A 20,860-nucleotide genomic window follows, 5' to 3' on the forward strand; every position below is an offset into this window, starting at 1 on the left:
CTCTTAAGCAGGTTCCATGCCCAGTACAGAGCCTGATGTGGGGCTTTATCCCACAATCCTGAGATCATGACCTGAGCAGAAATAAAGAGGCAGATGCCAACTGACTGAGCCACCCAGGCACCACTGCACTCAGTCTTAATTGACAGTTGGCTGAGAAGAAAATTCTAGGTTGACAGATATTTTCTTTCAGAATTTTGAAGACATTGCTCTATTGTCTCTCACGTCAGTATAGCTTTTGGAAATCTGATACATTTCATTTCTGATTCTTTGCAAGTAACCCATTTCCCTCTTTGGAAATCTTTAGTATGTTCTCTATTAAATTTATTTCAGAAATTCCACAATGCCATCTCTTTTTAAAATTCATTATTTTGGGTTCCTGGTGACCCCTTTTAATCTGAGGACTCCTACTCTCAGTTCTGGCAAATTTTCTTATACTGTTTCTTTGATAATTTCTTCTTATTCTGCAATTCCTATTAGTCAAATATTCAGCATTTTAGATTGACACTTAGATTTTTTTCTCTTCTCTTCCATCACTTTGTCATTCTGTGTGGCTTTGAAAGAAATTTCCCTGAGTTTATTTTCAGCATATTGACTGAAATTTTAACTTCAGCTAGTATAATTTTAATTTCCAAGAGCTCTTTGATTGTTTATTTTTAAAATTCTTCTTAATAGAATTCTTTTCTTGTTTTGTGAATACAGTAGCCATCTTATCTCTCTGCATTCTGGAAGCCACGTAGGGAGAGGAGGCTGGAGTCTCAATATTCGCTTTGCAGACTTTCATTAATTTCCCTGCTTTGAATCTCACCTACTCCCATCCTCCACTGTGCTGGTGTTCCCAAGTCTGGGATCACTTGGGTTCAGTTTCTCCAGAAGGCTGATAAACCTCCAGCATCTGGGGAACACAGGTGAGAGTGGTCAAAGTCACCTTGCTATATGGCAAAGACCTTGGGATCTTACTGCTTTGAGGACAGACTTTTAACCAATTCCCTGTGTTTAGCCTTATGATTAGCCCTTTTTTCCTAAGGTTCCTGGTCCCTCCAAGTCCTGAGCTTTGCTGGTGTTTTGAGGGCAATGGACTGGCTCTTTAAGCATGTGCTCTGCAGGCACTTAAGGGATGATTTCTTCCTCTCTACTGGATCAGTTACTAAAACTCTACTTATTTTCCATCCAAAACCATGTAGCTGTCCCTCCTCTGCTGTTGTCTCCTCTTCCATTCTGTTGGTAACTCTATGAGGCACTTCCCTTGCCTTCTAACACCTTTAGGTGCAAAGCCCATGCTGAGGCTCTGGGCTGCCACCATGACACACTAGTGCTTGGCCGGATGTTCCTGGGATAGGTGGCTTAGCCATCAGCTCTCCCCACCCCAATTCATTTAATATGTATTTATGTATTTATGGAGCACCTGCAGGCCAGTTTTGGTGCTGGAGCCTGGGGGAGAGAACAAGGAAGAAAGTAGACGAAAATCTTGCTTCATGGACCCCCAGAATCTAGGGAATGATTGTGAAAAGCCATGATACTGTAGGAGAGCAGAGGAAGGTGTAACCTGCCCAAACTGTTTGGAAGAGATTCTTGCCTGAGATTTGAGGGATGAGAAGGGGCTGGCCAGGAGACGCCACGGGTGGGAGCTGTCCAGGTGAGGAGGCACATCATGAGCAGAGACAGCAGGCCCCTCCAGGGGAAGTCCAGATGAATGTGCTCCACTTGGCCACTTGAAAGGAGGGCAAATGTGTGAGCTGATGGAGCACCTTGGCCAGACGTCCTTGTGCAGTGCCCTGGGGGGTGATGAGAGACAGGACAGTGCTGGCTAGACAGGGTCTATCTTCAGGCATCTGTACTGCCATTAGGAAGGACAGGCCGTGACCAAATCATCCCTGAGCACAGTACTTCCCTCTGGCATGGGCACTGAGGAGCCTGGGTGGCATGACCTGACATGCCCTCTCTAGACCAAAGTGGTGTTCAGACCTCAGCAGTTCCTCTTGGACCTGTCAGGGGTGAGTTCAGCCCCCCAGCCCTTCCTCACCCTGCGTCGGCTCCCAACCCAAGCACCCTCTAGCTGAGGTTGGCCTCTTGAGACTCCCTCCAGCAGCCAGAGTTTGGCAAATGAGGCCACATTTCTCCTCTCTACTCCCTTCAGTAGCTTAAAGTTTCCTGTCCTGTTTCCTGGGCCTCTTTTGTTTTCAGTGCTGAAAGCCCCTATGTGCCTCCAGGGAGCTGGGAGGAGGGGCGGTGGGGGGGGGGGGGCGGATCTTGGCACTAGCTGTGCTTCCCAGTTCTGGCTCCTGTTGGTGATGCCTGCAGTGTCCATCTGGTGGGTGGGTAGCACAGTGCTCTAGGTGTGAGCCTGCTGCTCGGCCCCCTTACTAATCAGATCCTCCCTCTCCCTCCCTTTCTGGTCCTCCTGGCTCTCCAGAGCATCAGGGATTGGACGATACGGACTCAGATTACAATGCTTCCCCCACTTGGGCCTCCTCTACAAAGCTGCAGCCCCTCTGGCCTCCACAGACAGGAACCAGGTGGGTGGGTGATGACATATAAGCCCAGGGTTTGGGGGAGCCTTAGCAGTCTAGAGTTAACGATGGTCCCCCATTCCTGGTCCAGGCCGGCCCTGCTCATGAGTCATGTCCAGGCCCAGGGTGGCTCTTGATCTCAGCCTGGACAGCTGCCTCATCTGCCCTGGGCTCTGTGCCCACTCTGACGTCCTTTTGCAGGCATGTGGATTGGAAGCCCGTGGCTGCCTCCTGATGCCTGCGGGCCTGTCCCCATGTCACGGGCAGCACTGGGTAACCTGCCTAGTTTGTTATCTAACCCGGCCTCCGATTATGCCATCTCACAAGCGGGTATACACAAGTGGATTGCTAGTCTGTTCACACCTGATGGCCTTTGTTTGGTCTTCTGTTAGTGGGTGGCTGATACCTCCTCCAGAGACTGTTAACTTGTTAAAAGGTTGCTATACCAGTGAAAAATTGTCCTTAGGATAAAATAAAAATAAGTATAATTTACCCGTTGGGCTTGACAAGTAGAAATTTGATGTGCTAGGAGCCCCAATAAAGACTGTAGCTCTCAGTTACACAACAAAGCCGTAGATGAGAGCAAAAGGGTAAGCATAGGCAACTGGACTAGATTTCTGGATATTGACCCTGCTGTGGGCACTTTATATGCCGGGGTGTTGCTGCGGTGGTTGGGTGTGCATGGAGATGGGTGGGGTTAAAGGTGAGAGACTCCCTCATGGTAATGAGCCACCACTCACTTGGTGCTTACCGAGTTCCAGGCATTGCACTAAGTATTAACGCTTTACACGTATTTCAGTTAATATTCACAGGGACTCTCTTTGGTAGGTGCCTGTATTAACCCCATTTTACAGGAAAGAAAACTGAGTCTCAGAGAGGTTACATTTCTTACCTAAGGTCCCATAGCCAGGTAGATCCAATGCCCATCTTTCACCTAGTACTTGAAGGTGGGTTTGGAAGGGAAGGGAATACTCTGTGGAGTGGACCGATGTGTGCAAACACGGGAGGCAGAGGAGCTTGGCATTTGTGAAGGTCTGTAGTCCAGTTACACCTGTGCGGTTCACACACAGTTAGTGCAGGCTCCGGGCATCTGCTGAGCATCCTGTATGTAGTAGGTGCTCCGGGTGGTGGGCCCGAGGGGGAGATGAGCACACCCCGTTGCTGCCCTCCCGCAGCCAGCTCCCAGCACAGATGAGGTGACCACACAGAGGCGGGCGCTAGGGGGCCAGGCTGGAAGCTAGGCCGTGTGACATTCATGCCGAGGCAGGTAGGAGTCCAGCAGGGAGAGAGTCTTGAGAATGCAAGGAGTGAGGAAGGCCTCATGGAGGGGACACAAGTGGTTGGTGTAGTGTGTAGACAGAGACCTGCTGCAGTGAATGGGACCAGAGGGAGAAGTGGAGTGGAGTGGAGAGAGAGATGGGGTCGGGGGAGGGAGAGGAGCAGGGAGGGAAGATGGGACCAGAGAGAGGAAGCTGGAGAGGCAATTGGGAAGTTACCGATTGCACAAGTGTTTGAGACCCAGGTAGAGATGCTCGATGTGCTGTATGGGGCAAGGGGAAGCTACGGGAAGCTCTTGAGCAAGGGAGTAGCTTGAATGCGTCCTGGGGTTGCACTGGTCTGAGGGCCAGGTGGTTGTGGGAGGGTAAGTGCCGTTAGGGAAACCAGCTTGGAAGCTCCTGGAGTGGGCAGGAATGAGTTGAGGAGGTCTCTGGGAGCCCCTGTAGGCTTCTGAGTGCAGTTCTTGCCCATCATTCCACATTCCCCAGGAGCCGGGGACCCACTCGCCTTATTAAGTGCCTACTCTGCACCCAGCATAATCTATTGGTCGCCCAGGGGCCCCACGAAGGGTGGATTCTGCCAGCAACCTGCCAAGGAGAAAGGGCAGCTAGTGTCAGAGGTCCTGCAAGTCTCCTCCTCTGGCAGAGGGGAAATGGGGTCAGCTGTGTTTGAGCTTTGCTGAAAATAGCAGAGAAAATACCAGGGAGTTAAAAATACTTGCACCCCAAATCTTCTCTGGGTGTCAGCAGCTGGCTGAAAGGAAGGCTTGGCTGACACCTCCCCTTCCTTACCCTGACCCCTGGCCTCAGGCTTCTGGGATCCTGGTGAGGAACGCACCCCTGTGGGCTAGCCACAGTCTGGCCCTTATGGTCAGCATAGGCCAGGCCAGTGAGCAATCGTAGCTGAAGCATGTGTAGGATGTGCTAGGTGTTGCACCGGCTGCTGTGGATGCATCTCTGGGCACTGCGGTGGCCTCCTGGGGGTCTCCCTATTCTACCTGGGCCCCTCTGTGTACTTCCAGTACAGCACCCAGGGTCATCTGTGAACATATACATTATTTTATTTGCTCCTTGGTTGCAGGGTTTCTCAGCCTTGGTGCTGTTGGCATCTGGAGCCCGATAATTCTTTGTTGTAGGGGCTGTTCTGTGCACTAGGATGGTTAGCACCATCCGTGGCTTCTACAAACTAGATGTCAGTAGCACCCCACCCCCCAAGTCATGACAACCACACATTGCCAAATGTCCCCGGGTGCAAAATCACCCTTCTGTAAGAACCACTGCTCCAGAAACTGTGTAGTGTCCCTGCTTTCCACTCAGAGTAAAAGCCACAGTCCTTAGAAGGGCTGTTCCTCTGTGATCTTGTCTCCTACTACTCTCCCCTTATTCAGTCCACGCCAGTCAACATTGGCCTCCTGTGCTATTCCTCAAACATGCTGGGCATGCCCACTTCTGCCTCAGGGCCTTTGCACTGGCTGTTCTGGCTGCCAGAACAGTCTCCCACCAGATATCTGCATGACTCACTCCGTCCTTCAAGTATTTCCTCCAGTGTTACCTGAATGACAACTACCCTGACCCCCTTCCCTGGTGCTGTACCCTCCTCCCCACTGCCACCACACACACACCCTCTATCCTTGCCCTGTTCCACTTTCCCATGTTTCCTGAAGCACCCACCTTTCTAACATAGCAGAGAATTTACCTATTATTTTTATTATTTTTAGTTTATTGTCTGTTGCCACTAGAATATAAGCTCCATGAAAGCAGAGATTTTTGGTCTTTTTTATTCACTGATGTGTTCTTAGTGCCTAGAGTAGAGCCCAGCACATAATAGGTGCTCAGTAAATATTTGTTGAATAAGTGAATGAATTTTCTTTAATCTTCACAATAACCTTGAAAGTAAGTATTCATATCCCCATATTACAAATGAGGAAGCGGAGGTGCAAAAGGATTAAGTAAATTGCCCCAAATCACATGGCCAGCAAGTGGGGGATCTGGAATTCAAATGAGGGTTTGACTCCCAGGTCTGCCCTCTTAGAGAAACTGCATGTATACAGGAGAAATGACTGCTGCTGAACTAGGGGGGAAATGTTCTTTCTCCTTTTAGGAATCTGTAGGATTGGGGGGGTGCCTTCACCCCACATAGACTTGCATATGTACGTGTTACCTGAGAGTAACCATGGCAACAAAATTAATGGTAAGGAGTAATGGGATTGGCCCAAATGATAAATTAGGAAGGTTTTTTTGTTTTGTTTGTTTTATGGAGGCATCCTTTGCTTTACAGAAGGATCCCCTTCGGGCTCCGTTTAATTACCTTCTGGAGGTTGTTTTAAATAGGCTCTGTCTCTGCTGCCTTTAGAGGTTTGGAGAAGCAGCTTGGAAGGAGGCAGAGGGGAAGGGGAGTGAGCCAGACTGGGGGCGGTTGCTCCTCCATCTGGGGTCTGGGTGCTGGGGGTATGCCCTGCTCCGCCCCCAGAAGGCGGGGCTTTTCCTTCTGTAGCGTGTTTGGGGCCCACCCTCTGCCCCTCCCCTGGCCTCTACACTGGGGTTCTAATAGGTTCAGATGGCAGCTCTGCTGAAGCACTGGCCATTTCTGAAAGCAGCCAACTTCTGCATTGTTCCAGCAACCTCTCACCCAGACTGCTCCCCCCGCCCCCACTCTGTCCTCATTGCCCACGCTGAGAAACCAAGCAAGGTCCAACATCTCACGTCCACACTGGTTTGTTGCTGCAGTGAGTAAGGTCCAAAGGATTGGGGCCACACATTTTTATGTTCTGCAAGAGGCACAGAGGGACATGGGCTGAGCCCAGAGGAGACATGCCATGTCGAGGAATTTGCAGGTTAAAGGTTGAGGAATTTGCAGGTTAAAGTGTAGCTGCTTCCCAGGCTGAAGAGATGCCAGGACTCTGTCCTAGATTCTCAGTGTGGTTGGACTATCCAGTGCCCCTCTTTTGCTTCCCATCAAATGCTTTACAGCCCAGGATGATCCTCTCCTGTAACCTGTGTGCAGGACTGGCTTGTGAAATGTCAAGCTAGCAACCAGCTCTTGGCTTGGGGTTCTGCTGCCATTCCTGCCTCCAGCATCTGACTCATGGGTCCAATGGGTTCCAGGGAAAAGCCCAGACCCAAGGTGTCCTTGTCCTGTCTCTCTATGGGCTGGGTCTGGCATCATCACACAGGAAGGGGCCCTTCCTGCCCTTTCTCCTGCCTGATTAATTAAAAAAAAAAAAAAATCTAAGCCTAAGGTGTGCAATGGCTTGCACAGGAGACCATGCACATTAGTGCCTGAGCCAAAACCAAAATCCATGACTGACTGTTGTTGCTGCAGCCTAGAGATGGATGAGCCCAAACAAGATCAGGTCATGAGTAGGAATTTTAGTTTAAAATGGAGATATCCCTCCCATCTCACCTGCCTGCTGAGCTGGGAGCATTGCTGGATGTCACAAACACTACTTTTGGTTTCATTCCTTCTTCTGTATCATGGGAGGCGATTTCCTATAATCCCAAATGGCTTATCTTAGTTAGGGTTATACTAACTGCTGTAACAAAGAGATCTCAAATGTACCAGCTCAAGTAAGTTAAGAAGTTTCTTTCTCTCCCATCAAACAGTTCAAGTTCCAGGTGGGCAGATGGCTCAGCTCCACGGGATCACTCAGGGACCCAGCCTCCTTCCATCATGTTTCTCCCCCATCTCCTTGGGCTGTCTTCCCAGCCTGGGCTGCAGCCACGCATGTGCTCCGGCTCGCAGGAAGGGGGCAAAAAGCATGGTTGGGGGGTGGCAGTTGCTGGCCAGGGAGAGGCCCATCTCTCTTCCCCTCAGATGCCACTGGGGGACTCAGGCACATGGATGAGCCTAACTGCAGAGGAGGCTGGGAAATACAGCGTGGTAGGTCGGCCACCTGCCCACCACTGTTCTATTATTTTGGAAGAAGGGGACATAGATTTTGTTGGACACTTAACAGTCTGTGCCATAGAGGTCGATAAAGAGTTTAGAAGTTGTGCACCCTATTTCTATTTTTCTAGTGGTTACTCTTAATTTTTTACTGATTATTTTGAATGGGGAACATACGAACAATCTACAGACTTCTAAGCTATAAAACGAGTAGAGGATAAAAAATAAGTTTCCCCAATTGCTCCCCTTCCTCTCCCTAGAGTAACCTTTAGTTTCTTCTGTATCCTGCCAGAGATTTCTGCATACATTTATCCTTTTTCTTTACATGCTGATGGTATGATAATGATAAGTTTAGGGAAAGTCACTGGAGCATGGTCATAATAGTAAAAGATGGGACAGTCACTAAAGGACAAATCCCATATGATTCTACTTATAGGAAATAGCTAGAGCGGTCAGATTCACAGAGAGTAGGATGGTGGGTGCCAGGAGCTGGGGGAGGGAGGAATAAGGCGTTAGGACTTATTGGGTATGGAGTTTCGGATGGGGAGTATGAAAAGGAGGTGGATGGTGGATGGTGGTACAATGATGTGAATGTACTTAATGCCACGGAGCTGCCACTTAAAAATGGTTAAAATGGTAAATGTTCAGTTATGTATAGTTTTCCACAAGAAAAAAAAAAAGATGGAAAATAGCCTAAAAGTCCACTCATAGGGTACAGTTTACAATATATTCATTCAAGGTTTCTGTTAGGAAGCAGAGGACTGCTCTCTGCGCCCTGATATGGAAAGATCTCTACAACATGTAGGTGCCTAAAGGGACAGAACAGCATGAACCGGTGTGCTAACATTTAGAGACAGGTGCAGGTGGCAGTCGAGAGTGGGGATTCGGGAACCAGACTGCTAGGGTTCAGATCCCAGTGCTGCTGTGGGACTGTGGGCAAGTCATGTACGTTGTCTGTGCCTCAGTCTCCATATCTATGAAGTGGGGGGTAGACTACCTCCTGCCTCATGGGGTTGTTGAGGAGATTAGATAAGTCAATATGTACAAAGCCCTCAGAAGGACGTCCGACACATCACGCTTGTTCGCTAAATGTGAATGAATGAGTGAGGATGAATGAATCCGAGTGAGAGGTCATGAGCTGTCATTCTGGCTCTGCCCGACACCTTGGAGGTGACTCTGAGCTGTGGTTTCCTCACCTGGCCTATAGAACAGGTTTCCGAGGGTGAGAATCAAATAATGGGAGGGAAGGTACTCAGCCAAAGGGAGAAGCATGGAGTTAGCGTGTGAGGCTTTGTCGTCACTTGTCTCCGTGGCACCAGCCTGCCCGGGGCCGTGGGTATGGTGATGTCATTGCAGGGTGGGGAACACCTCTGTAGCTCTGGGTCCCTGGCCTGGCCTGCTGACACCCTTACTGAACTTCTGCCTTTGCCGATGAGCAGCATCCGCCTGCTTCTCCCATCCCTGCTCCTGGCGGGGTGGGGATGGAGGGGGCAGTCCTTGAACCTGAGGGGCTTGGATGTGCCCATGGGTTGCCAGCACTGTGCTACTCAGCTGGACTTGGGCAGGAGGGGAGCAGCAGGTGCTGGCGAGGGGCATTAGCCCCCGGCTGCAAGGAGGAGTTTCTGGGACCCCAGGAGGATGTCAGCTAACCCTCTTCCTCTTCTCGCGCCTCAGGCCTGGCAGTCACTCCGGCCAGACCAGACATCGATCTGCTCCAGAGGCCCCTGGAGAGTAGGGAGAACACAAGCCTGGAGGCCAGGAGGCCTGGGGGCCCATCTCCATCCTGCCACCAGCCCCTAGGACCCTGCTGAATTACTTAGTCTCTCTGAGATGAGTTCGCTTGTCTGAAAATAATCTGTCCACCTCACAGGCGTGTTGTAGGAGTAAGACAATAGAGATGAAGTTGCTTTGAAAAATAATTAAGTCCGTTAAAAAAATATATTGCTCATTTGAATGACTGCTCTGTTTTAGGCATTCATGGAACATGTTCTATAGGCTGAGTATTTTAGATATACACATCTCATTTAAGCCTCTGTGTTAGTCAGGGTGAGCCAAGCACTGTAACAAACAACCCCAGATTTCAGGAACTTGCACACTAAGGTCTGTTTCTCTCTCATGTCAGAGTCCAGTGCTGCTTGGGAACTGGGCACAGGCCATCGTCCAGGACCTGGGCTCCTTCACCTCATGGCTTTGCTGCCCCACCAGCCTCCACTGGATCGATCCTTCCTTCCTTCCTTCCTTCCTTCCTTCCTTCCTTCCTTCCTTCCTTCCTTCCTTCCTCCCTCCCTCCTTCCCTCCCTCCCTTCCTTCCTTCTGTTTTGTATGAAGAGATCTGCATGGTTTTTTTTAAATAAAATCTTAATTTTAGAATAGCCTTGGATTTTCTGTGTGCCCAGCACTGTGGGAGATGGTGGGTGACAGCCTTGGAAGACAAGCTCCTGCCTCCAAGGAGCTGGACTTAGAAATAGGAGATTCTGATCCTGGGTGGGAAATATGGGGCGTCAGGAGTCTGCATAGGGTCTGGGGTCACACCGAAGATGGTGCTGGGATTGGAGGCACTTTCTGAGCAAAGGGGATCGGCCTTTTATTACTTTGTTTTACCTCTTTGCTGTTACGCTCTGACTTACCTTCTTCGGCCAACAGCAATTCTGCATTTGGTTTTTCTCCCTTCAGTCCCCTTTTTCCATAATTATTATTTTTTAAAAATTGACCACTTCAATCTTCGTGGGTCTGGAATCACAAACAATCAAATATGTTTGAAATGTATCTAAAATAAGGGTAATTAGGCTATGAATTAAGGGTTGAAGGACTCTGATGTGAGTAAAATGCATAAATGTGAATTCATCAATCTTATGCTTCTGTTTCTGCTACCTGGTGGCCTTCTGCAGCTTAATTTATATTCCAGATGACAACAGTGCCACAAAACTGAAGCATAACTGAACCGTTCTGTTGTAAAACTAACATCAACTGCTGGCCACCTCCTCCCTCTCACCTCATACCTTCTTGCTCCTTTAAAAACACACTGCCTTTGCTTTGCCTACATGTACATTTTTATTCACTATGTTTTCTTGATTCTAAAAGTTTCTCTTACCACATTTTAATGTCTCTCAAATGGGATGAGTCTTTTAATGGATGGAGGTCTTGGGATTATGTTATAGTTTTCCTTCTCGGTGGCACATGATAGTGCATCTTAGGATCGCTGATATCTTAGACTCAATGAGATACAGTGTTTATATCATTTGAAGGAATTAGCAATGGTTCTGTCCATCCAGCCTGTCTCCCACACTGTGCTGGAGAGAAAACCTCACTGCTTATTTGAAAGCAACTTTCTTCTCCTTGTAACCTTCTTATAACAACTACAACAATAGGGATCATAATACCCACAGCAGTCAGCCACGGTAAAGCACCTACTCTGTGCCCAGCGCTGCTCCAGGCACCTTTCCTATACCTCTTCCACGATGGTGGAGGCACCGCTATTACCCGCATTTTACAAGTGAGGAAATGGAGGTTCAGAGGAAGGAGGGGCAAAGCCAGGAATCCAGGCAGTCTGTCCAGCTTTGAAAAATCCATGCTATGCTGCTTCTAGTGATTCCAGGAGACATACTCAAGTGTCTTCATTGAAACCTTAGAATTAACTAGAAAATTGCTGGAAGAATTTTTCAAGTAATTTTACAGCGCAGCCAGAATAGAGAACCCCTGGTTTGGATGGTCTGCGTGAGATCCCCTGGTTCTGCTGTCCTAGGATGTCTGATGCCACAGTCCCAGGGAAGCTACCAGGCCTGGGGGCACCAGGACAACCTGAGCCTCTTATGCCCTTTGGAGCTGGGTCTCTTGGTTAAAAAATGTGGCTTATGAGACCTTCAATTGATAAATGCTTTTCATTTTTGTCCTTTCTTTTCTTTTCCTTTTTTTTTTTCCTTTTCTTCTCTCTCCCATCCTTCCTTCCTTGCAGCTCTGGAGTGCACAGAAAATCAAGCAGGTAATTCAGTTTTGGATTTGTTTCCTTCCCTTGCCCTGCCCTGTCCTGGGGATTCACGGCTGTGCTGCTCAGCCTTTCCCCTCCCATTAGCCGCCAGCTGCCAGCCCAACTGCCTCGCCCTTCCTTCCTCCCTAACACCCGGGGCCTCAGTTTCTGACTGCCGGAGCTCAGGCCCCTTGCCTTTCCCTGGGCCCCTGAACTCCTTCCCTGTGGGGTCCTTCTACAAAATCCTTCTTACATGCCTACTAAATACGAGGCATGGGGGACAGAGGACCTGCAAGGTAGACGCAGTCCCACTCCCCTGCGTTCAGCTTTAAGTGTGAGTCAGGAAAAGCCCTGTTGGTGGCCCATGTTTTGGTTTTCTCTTGCCTTGAATGATGGGAAAGGATTGACTGGCCAGTCCTTCTGGGGGAGCTCTCCTTTCCCTCCTTCCTCCGTCTCCCGCCCCCCTGTCTGCTCCCCCACCGCTCCCCGCAGTCACCCTGTGCCTTGTTCCCTGCTCTTGCTAGGCTATTCTACACCCAGATACCAATGAGAAGATCTTCATGCCCTTTAGAATGTCAGGTAAGCCCGTGGGACCCTTCTGATTCTGCCTAGCCTCGGGTACTTACCATGGTCACAGCTCCGGGAGCATCCAGATGTAGCGAGCTGAGAAGGGCAGAACCTGTGACACACGTGGCCACATTTGCACCTGCATATTCACCTTGGCTCGACCTTACAGACCTCTGGCCAGGCCTCAGAATCACCTATGGGGCTTTAGAAAAAATGTGCCTGTCTGCTTTCTCTGCCTGAGCAGTGGGGGTGGGGCGGAGGCCTCCACAGGGGAATGTGGCGCTCCCGCCCCGGTTGCACAGTACTCACTGAGCGGCAGCCTCAGGGGTGACCCCGGATTCGGGCAAGCCCTGCCTTCTGTGAGTCACTCCTCCCTTACCTACCTGTGCACACTGTGCTCTTTCCTTCCAAACCATGTTCCCTTAAAGGCATTTAAGCCCCAGGCTCCCCTCCACTCCAGAATGCATGCACTGCATTTGCAGGAGTGCCCACACGGAAGGTGGATCCCCATTCTGTGGAGACCAGTGGGAGAGTGGCCATAAGATCCCTGGGGCCAGGAAGTCCCCGCCCTGTGGTCACCGGAGGGATAGCTCTGTATGCACGAGCTTAGTAGGCTAGAAAGCGCTTGCGCGCACCGTGCGTGTGTCCCACCTGTGGTTCTGAGAGGCTGCGGGCCTTGTGCGGAGTCACACGGCAGAGTGCTGGTGCCTCCCCCGTGCCGTTTCTCAGGGCACTGGGGCACTCTTGTAGGGTTGGGTGGAGGGCTCCTGGCTGGTGCCTTGGAAAGTCCTCAGGAGAGGGAGAAAGGGTCTCTATCGGGGGCTGTTCGCAGCTGGGTCAGTCAGGATGCCCACCCCCAGAGAGCCTGACCTCATGTGGGTGAGAGAAAAAACAACCATGGTTCATCATTGTGCCAACTGAGGCCTGCGTGCCCGGAGATCCTCCTTGCTTGGCCGTGAGGAACTCCCAGGCACAAAGGCCGGAGCGGCTTGTAGCCATGGCTGTAGGTGCTCCCAGTCCCTGCACACGGCCACAGCAGGCTCTCACCTGGAGCCTGGATTCTCTTGTCACTGTCCAGGCAAACCCTGGATCTGTCTCCAGAGGGACGTGGGCGGTAGAGTGACATGACGGCTCGTGTGCATGCACAGTTACACACACTCAGAACACGAGCCTTTGCTTTCGAGAGCTCAGATAAGCGTGGTTGTCCGCTGTCCCACCACCGGCTGACTGGCTGCCGTAAGTCAGAGTCAGGGACACAAGGCCGCCCACTGACAGCAGGGTGGGGGCCGTGGAGGGAGCCTCCCACAGTGTCGGGGCCGTGAGCAGTGAGGGAACGGTGCTCTCTCCTGCCCTACGGAGGATGTCCAGCCAGGGTACGAGAAAGTTACAGAGGACCTGTGGCATGTCGAGGTACACACCTCAAGTGCGTGGGGAGTTCCCGTTCCAGAATCGGTCATGATGCCGGGGAAGTAAAGGTGTGTGCTCAAAAGGCAAGGTGAGAGAAGGAGGACATTCCAGGGCCTGTGAAGACAGCATAGTGTGTGTAGTGAGTGTGGGCTGGGGACGTCGTACCTCATGGAGGAAATCATGGGACGAGCGCTGAGTATAGCATGGGGGCCCCCCAGCAGTGGGCAGCCCTGCCCTCAGCAATGGGCCTCTGAGTTTTGGAGGCAAGTGAGAAGTGTCTGGCTAAAGGGGGACAGAGAGAGGGTGGTGGAGGGACACAGGGGAGCCTTCTATCCTGGAGGGCTGAGCCAGGAAAAGGTCTGGGGGTAGAGGTGCCCCATCAGGGCCATTGACAAGACCAAACCCGGAAGTCTCTTCCACTGTCTCTGTTGAGAGGTGGATGGGGTGGAGTGGGGTGGGACTGGAAGACCTGACCCTCTTCTCTCCCCTTGTAGGTTACATTCCTTTTGGAACGCCAATTGTAAGTATTACCTTCAAAGGTTTTTCTTTTCTAAAACATTGTTTAGTGTATAACTTTACATCATTGTTCATAAATATTTAAGATGTTGATTTAGGATACATTCCTGGAGGGGAATTATCAGATAAAGTGGCGCATAAGTCTTTTTAATTCTCTTGGTGTGTATTGTCAAATTTCTTTCCATAAAGACGTGCAGGCCGATGTGCACCCAACACGGAGCCTCGAAGTGCCTTTCTCCCTGTACGCTCCCATCCCGAGTATTGTCACTAGGACGTGCTAGTCACAGGGAAGTTTTCCCAAAAAGCTTAGGAAGTCAGAAAATAAGCACACCTTCTGAAACCTAAAGTTTAAAATGAACTCAGAAAGGATTCATTATTCTTTTTGCTTAGTTTTGGCATCAGGGTTAAGTTGGCTCTTTTTTTAAAATTTATTTTTATATATATTTAAAAAAGAAATATATATATATATGAGCAAAACTAATGTACAGAAAGGCGCATTCATCATAAATGTACAGCCTGGTAAGTTTTCACAAAGCAAGCACATCCAAGTAATGCACACTTAGGTAGATTTAGAGTATTAGCAGCATATCAGGAACCTCTCCTGCACGCCTCAGTCCTATAGGGAATCACTTTTCTGACTTCCTTTGCTGTGTTCCAGTTTGGCCTATTACTGAATTTTATATAAATGGAATCATCAGGATGTACCTATTTTGGTCTGGCTTCTTTCACTCAAAATTGTATGTGTGAAACTCATCCATATTGTTGCATGTAGTATTAATTGGTTCTTTTCTCATTGCTGACTGCATCATATCCCCATTGTTATAACTATATCAAAATTTATTTATCCATCCTACTTTTGTTTTGTTTTTTTTTTTAAAGATTTTATTTATTTATTTGACAGAGAGATTGACAGCGAGAGAGGGAACACAAGCAGGGGGGAGTGGGAGAGGGAAAAGCAGGCTTCCCACTGAGCGGGGAGCCCGATGCGGGGCTCGATCCCAGGACCCTGGGATCATGACCTGAGCCGAAGGCAGACGCTTAACGACTGAGCCACCCAGGTGCCCCTATCCATCCTACTTTTGGTGAACATTTGGGCTGATTCTGGTTTGGAGTTCACAAAAAACAGTGTGGCTTTGAACATGATTGTACAAGTCCTTTAGAGGATGTTTCCCCTCATTTCTCCTGGATGATACCACAAGGTTAAAGAGAGAACAACGAAAGGCAGCGCGTGATCCTAGAACCGGGATCGGGATGGGGTGTGTGTGAAATGGTATGTGGTCTCTTGTAAAGTGAAACATGCACTTACATCCAGTGTGAACCAGCAACTGTGCTTTTAGGCGCTTACTTCAAGAGAAATGAATACATTCACAAATGTTTATAGTCGCTTTCTTCATATTAGCCTAAAACTGAAAAAAAGAAAAGAGTGACCAACAGATGCTAAAACCATGAGTGAAAACCTGACTGGGAACAGAGTCATCACCCAGTCTCAAAGTTTCCTATGTATTTCACAGATATCATTCCTTCTATATTTATTTGCGGGCCCCCTCCTGTGAATAAGAGTTTTTCCCCCTTCTGCCTCCCCCTTTAATGTTTTTAAAATGATCAGTATGGTCAGTGCATTTTTTGTATTCAGTAACAATTTACTTCTGTTATTATTCATTTTGATATATAAATTGTGCCAAATGTGATGAAGAGGAACCCTGTAAAGCAGTTTCTCTGTCCATCTGATGTGTCCTCCGTATCCTTTGAGAACTTCAAAACTTTTGGGCACAATATATGGATATTCCAGACTCATCTTGTAGTTTCTGTGCCCCAGTCCTGGAATCGTGCATTTCTCCAAAGAGCTCTCATTCCGTTCAGAGAATGGTATTTGGATACCAAGATCTGAATGCGAGGTATGCTCACTGTTACTAGAGAGTCATTGTTTCTAGGCCCTCTTAGCATTCAGAGCTAGGAGATACAACTTCAAAATGATGAATTCATGCCAATAATTCCAATCCAGCATCTTAGAGGTCTTGCACTCCTCCCATTTCATATTTATATCTCCCTTCTCCCTGAATGAGAATCCAACAACCATATACATACTCTCTTACCAAATCTTATACACGAATGAAAGAATTTCAGAATTACTACATCAACCCTACTCCCCATAAGTGTATTAAGTGAAACTCAAGATTTCTTTGAAGTTCTTAGAATATATCCTACTGAGAGTATACAGAGAATTGTGTTCAAAAGTTATTTGAATTAATGTGTAGTTGTTATTTGTTTGATACACAGTTAGGTTTATTTGTCATTGTTGGCATTCAGTTTTAGTTGCTTCCCCGTTCTTACTGACTTGTTTTTTGAAACTTGTAAAATATTAACATCGTTCAGAAGTCGAAGCTATATAAAAAAGGCATGATACAAATCCCATTCCCCTCCTTATCCCTTCTATCTCCTGCCCACCCATCCTCTGTAGGTAAACAATTTTATCTTTCTTATTTCTTTTTGTAAAAATAAGCAAATACAAACATATTTCCCTTTTTTTCTTATACAAAAGGTTGCATTCTACATATACTCTTTGCGCAATGTTTTTTTCCACTTAATGACATATTCTGGAAATTATGGCCCGTCAGTTTACAGAGGTTTTCCTCATTCTTTCTTTTTAATAGCTATATGGTAGTCTACTATGTAGAAGTATCATAATTTATTCAGCTAATTTCCTGCATGTGGACATTTAGACTATTTCCACTGTTTTGCTATTATGAAGAACGCCAGAATGGGTAATCCTGTGCATGTTGTTTTGATACTGTTAGAGATATATCTTGAGGGTAAATTTCTAACTTCTGTGAAAGGCTAATTAAATAGACATTTCTGGAAACACTGAGCAAGAAAAAAGAAGATGCAAATACACATATTAGGAATAAAAAGTATAATAACTATAGATACAATAGAAGTTTAAAAGATCAGAATACATTGAACGATCTGGGGTAATAAATTTGAAGACCTGGAAGAACAGGACACATTTCTGAGAAAGTATAGCTTCCCAGAGATCACCAAGAGGACATATAGAATTTGAATAGACTATGAATAGAGAGAAATTAAATCAGTTGTTTAAAATATATGCACCAAAGAACAAACAAACAAAACATCACCAGTAGACTCCCACAATCTTGCAGGTGACTACTCTCAAAAGAATAACCAAACTCAATTTTCACTTAACTCCTAAAAGAGAATAAAAAAGAGGAAATGTCCCCCAATTCATCCATGAGACACTTTGAGACAAATACCAAGAAGTAAATGGAAGAAAGAAAAATTATAGGCTAATATCACTTATGAAATTACATCTAGAAGTCTAAGTGAAATAATAACAAGTTGAATCCAGCAATGCATTAAAACATGTCATCACCAAGTAATTTTTACCAAGAATGGTAACATAGAGAATGTATTAATATAGTTCATTACATTAACAAATTGAAGGAGAAATGTGATAATCTTGGTAGATTTAGAAAAATCATTTGATAAAATGAAACATAACTCCATTTATGACTTTTTTTTAAAAAAAAAAGTGGATTAGATTCAGAAGGGAAATTTGTTAACTTATTGAGGTCTATCAAAAAAATAAAATCCCAGGGCGCCTAGGTGGCTCAGTTGTTGGACATCTGCCTTCAGCTCAGGTCATGATCCCGGGGTCCTGGGATCGAGCCCCTCATCGGGCTCCCTGCTCTGCAGGAAGCCTGCTTCTCCCTCTCCCACTCCCCCTGCTTGTGTTCCCTCTCTCGCTGTGTCTCTCTCTGTCAAATAAATAAATAAAATCTGTAAAATAAAATAAAATCAAATCCCAACCCCAAGCAAGCACCATTCTTAAAGATGAAACAGATAAAGGTAAATTCTTAATGTTTGGAACAGGGTAAGAATCCCTGATATCCAACATTTTCCTGGAAGACTAGCAAGTACAGTAAGATATGAAAAAATAAATAAGTAGTAATAGGATTGGAAAGGAGGAAAAAAATCATTCATGAGGATAGACAAACTATTGGAGCTACTATTTTTAAAAGATGTCTGGTTGTAAGACCAGTATAAAAAAATTGTTGGAGGGGCGCCTGGGTGGCTCAGTTGGTTAAGCGACTGCCTTCGGCTCAGGTCATGATCCTGGAGTCCCTGGATCGAGTCCCGCATCGGGCTCCCTGCTCGGCAGGGAGTCTGCTTCTCCCTCTGACCCTCCCCCCTCTCATGTGCTCTCTCTCATTCTCTCTCAAATAAATAAATAAAATCTTTAAAAAAAAAAATTGTTGGAGGCCCATGAACCTATAAAAAACATTTAGAATATGATATATTTTTAAAAAAAGATAGCATTTATAATAGCCCTTAAAACTATAAGGTACAGTAGCAACATTTTTCTAGGTATGTCTCCTGAGACAAGGGAAACAAGCAAAAATAAACTATTGGGACTACATCAAAATAAAAAGCTTCTGCACAGTGAAGGAAATCGACAAAACTAAAATTGACAAAACTACCAAAAGGGAGAAGATATTTGCAAATGATACATCCGATAAGGTGTTAATATCCAAAATATATAAAGCGCTTACATGACTCAACACCAAAAACCAAGTAATCCAATTAAAAAATGGGCAGAGGACCTGAATAGACATTTTTCTAAAGAAGACATGCAGATGGCCAGCAGACACGTGAAAAGATGCTCAACATCACTCATCATCAGGGAAACGCAAATCAAAACCACAATGAGATATCACCTCATACCTGTCAGAATGGCTAGAATCAAAAAGATGAAATAACAAGTGTTGGCGAGGATGTGGAGAAAAAGGAACCCTCATGCACTGTTGGTGGGAATATAGACTGGTACAGCCACTGCAGAAAACAGTGTGGAGGTTCCTCAAAAAATTAAAAATAGAATTACCATATGATCCAGGAATTCTATTTACCCAAAGAAAATGAAAACACTAATTCAAAAAGATACATGCAGTCCTATGTTTATTGCAGCATTATTTACAATAGCCAAGATATGGGAGCAATTCAAGTGTCCATCCATAGATGAATGGGTAAGGAAGATGTGGTATATATGTATACCATGGAACATTACTCAGCCATAAAAAGGATGAGATCTTGCCATTTGTGACAATATTGAAAGTATTAGAAAGTATTATGCTAAGTGAACTAAGACAGAGAAAGACATTATGCTTTCTAGAAAGTATTATGCTAAGTGAAATAAGTCAGACAGAAAAAAACAAATACCATATGATTTCACTTATATGTGGAATCTAAAAAAAAACCAAAACAGATGAATAATCAAACAGCAGAAGCAGACCTATAAATATAGAGAACAAACTGATTATTAGCCAGAGGGAAGGGGTGTGGGGGAATGGACAAAATGGGGTGAAGGGGAGTGGGAGATACAGGCTTCCAGTTATGGAATGAGTAAGTCATGGGAATAAAAGGTACAGCATAGGGAATATAGTCAGCGGTATTGTAATAGTGTTGATGGTGACAAATGGTAGCATCTCTCTCTCACGCATGCACAAAGTATCCCTGTTTCAGTGAATACTGTCTTGAATTCTACTTCATCTCATATCAATATTTCTATTCCCGTTTTGTTTATTTGCCTTGTAAATCATTGCCTACACCTTTGAATGAGTGACATTTAATTTCTGTGTCATTTTGTATTATATGACTCCTGACAAACTATAGCTGAATTTTACTTCTTCGCCCAGTTTGAGAAACACAGTCTTTAATTTTAATAATAAATTCATATTTGTTCTGCCACTGGTTATTGTGACCACTTATCCCAGCCATCAAGCAGTTGGTTGGTTGGTTGGTTTACTAAGCTTTGCTGTTGTTTCCACTTCTTTTCCTGATTTGTGCTAGAATGATCTTTTCAGTGGTCCTTTGGTTTCTTAAGTAGTTTGGAAAGGGAAACTGCCTACTTTTCTCTAATTACTATTCATCTGTAATATTTTACATACTGGTTCCATTATATTTACCCTATCAATATCAATAATTGAATAATAAATATGACCTTCTCAACCCTCCCCATATAGGAAGAGACTTTTTTAAAAGAGTCATTTGTTTATTATAGAGAGAGCGTGTGCACGTGAGTCGGAGGAGGGGTGGAAGGAGAGAATCTTCAAGCAGACTCCCCACTGAGTGCAGAGTGCGACTCAGGGTGCATTCCCATAACCCATGAGATCATGACCTGAGCCGGATGCTTAACTGACTGAGCCACCCGGGTACCCCAGGAAGAGACTTTTAACATACATTTTACTCCACCTGCTACCATTTTACCCATACACACCTGCCAAGATTCTGGAAATAATTTGAAATTTCATCAGATTTTTTGAATCCTTGCTTAATTAACACCTGTATGAAACTTCACAATTATTTAGGCTGTGTGTGTGTGTGTGTGTGTGTGTGTGTGTGTGTGTGTGTATTCTATGTTTGGCTGGAGCACTTCTTTGAATAATATTCAGAGTGTGTGGGCAATATACTTTTTGAGTCCTTGCATATCTGGAAATGTCTTTTTTCTCTCTCATACATGAACAATAGTTGGCCTGATTCTCTTTTCCTTTGTAGGTAAACCTCCCCCACTCCCCTTGGGATCCTTTGGTATTTTTTTCTCTTTATCTTTGGAGTTCAGAAATATCCTCAGGATTAAAAAAAAAAATATTCTCTGTTTTATAAAATTATACAAGTAATACATGAATATGTTCTTTGGAATTCAAAAATACCACCAAGACTTTTT

The 20,860-nt window shown here is 46.2% G+C and overlaps 1 protein-coding gene across 8 annotated transcripts in view; it reads left to right on the top strand.

Moving 5' to 3' along the window:
- Window positions 1–20,860, top strand: part of SFXN5 (sideroflexin 5) — a 113,608-nt gene that overhangs the window by 25,617 nt on the left and 67,131 nt on the right. For 6 of the 8 annotated variants that reach the window (XM_036073247.2, XM_036073245.2, XM_036073249.2 and 3 more), the window contains 3 exons: window positions 11,623–11,649; window positions 12,159–12,213; window positions 14,103–14,128. The exons of the other annotated variants lie outside the window; for them this stretch is intronic. In XM_036073247.2, the coding sequence (XP_035929140.2) occupies window positions 11,623–11,649; window positions 12,159–12,213; window positions 14,103–14,128 (108 nt within the window). The remainder of the gene's footprint in view (window positions 1–11,622; window positions 11,650–12,158; window positions 12,214–14,102; window positions 14,129–20,860) is intronic. 8 annotated transcript variants of the gene reach the window in all.

The sequence above is a fragment of the Halichoerus grypus genome, chromosome 10, assembly GCF_964656455.1.
Source record: "Halichoerus grypus chromosome 10, mHalGry1.hap1.1, whole genome shotgun sequence".
In the NCBI taxonomy this organism is placed as follows: domain Eukaryota; kingdom Metazoa; phylum Chordata; class Mammalia; order Carnivora; family Phocidae; genus Halichoerus; species Halichoerus grypus.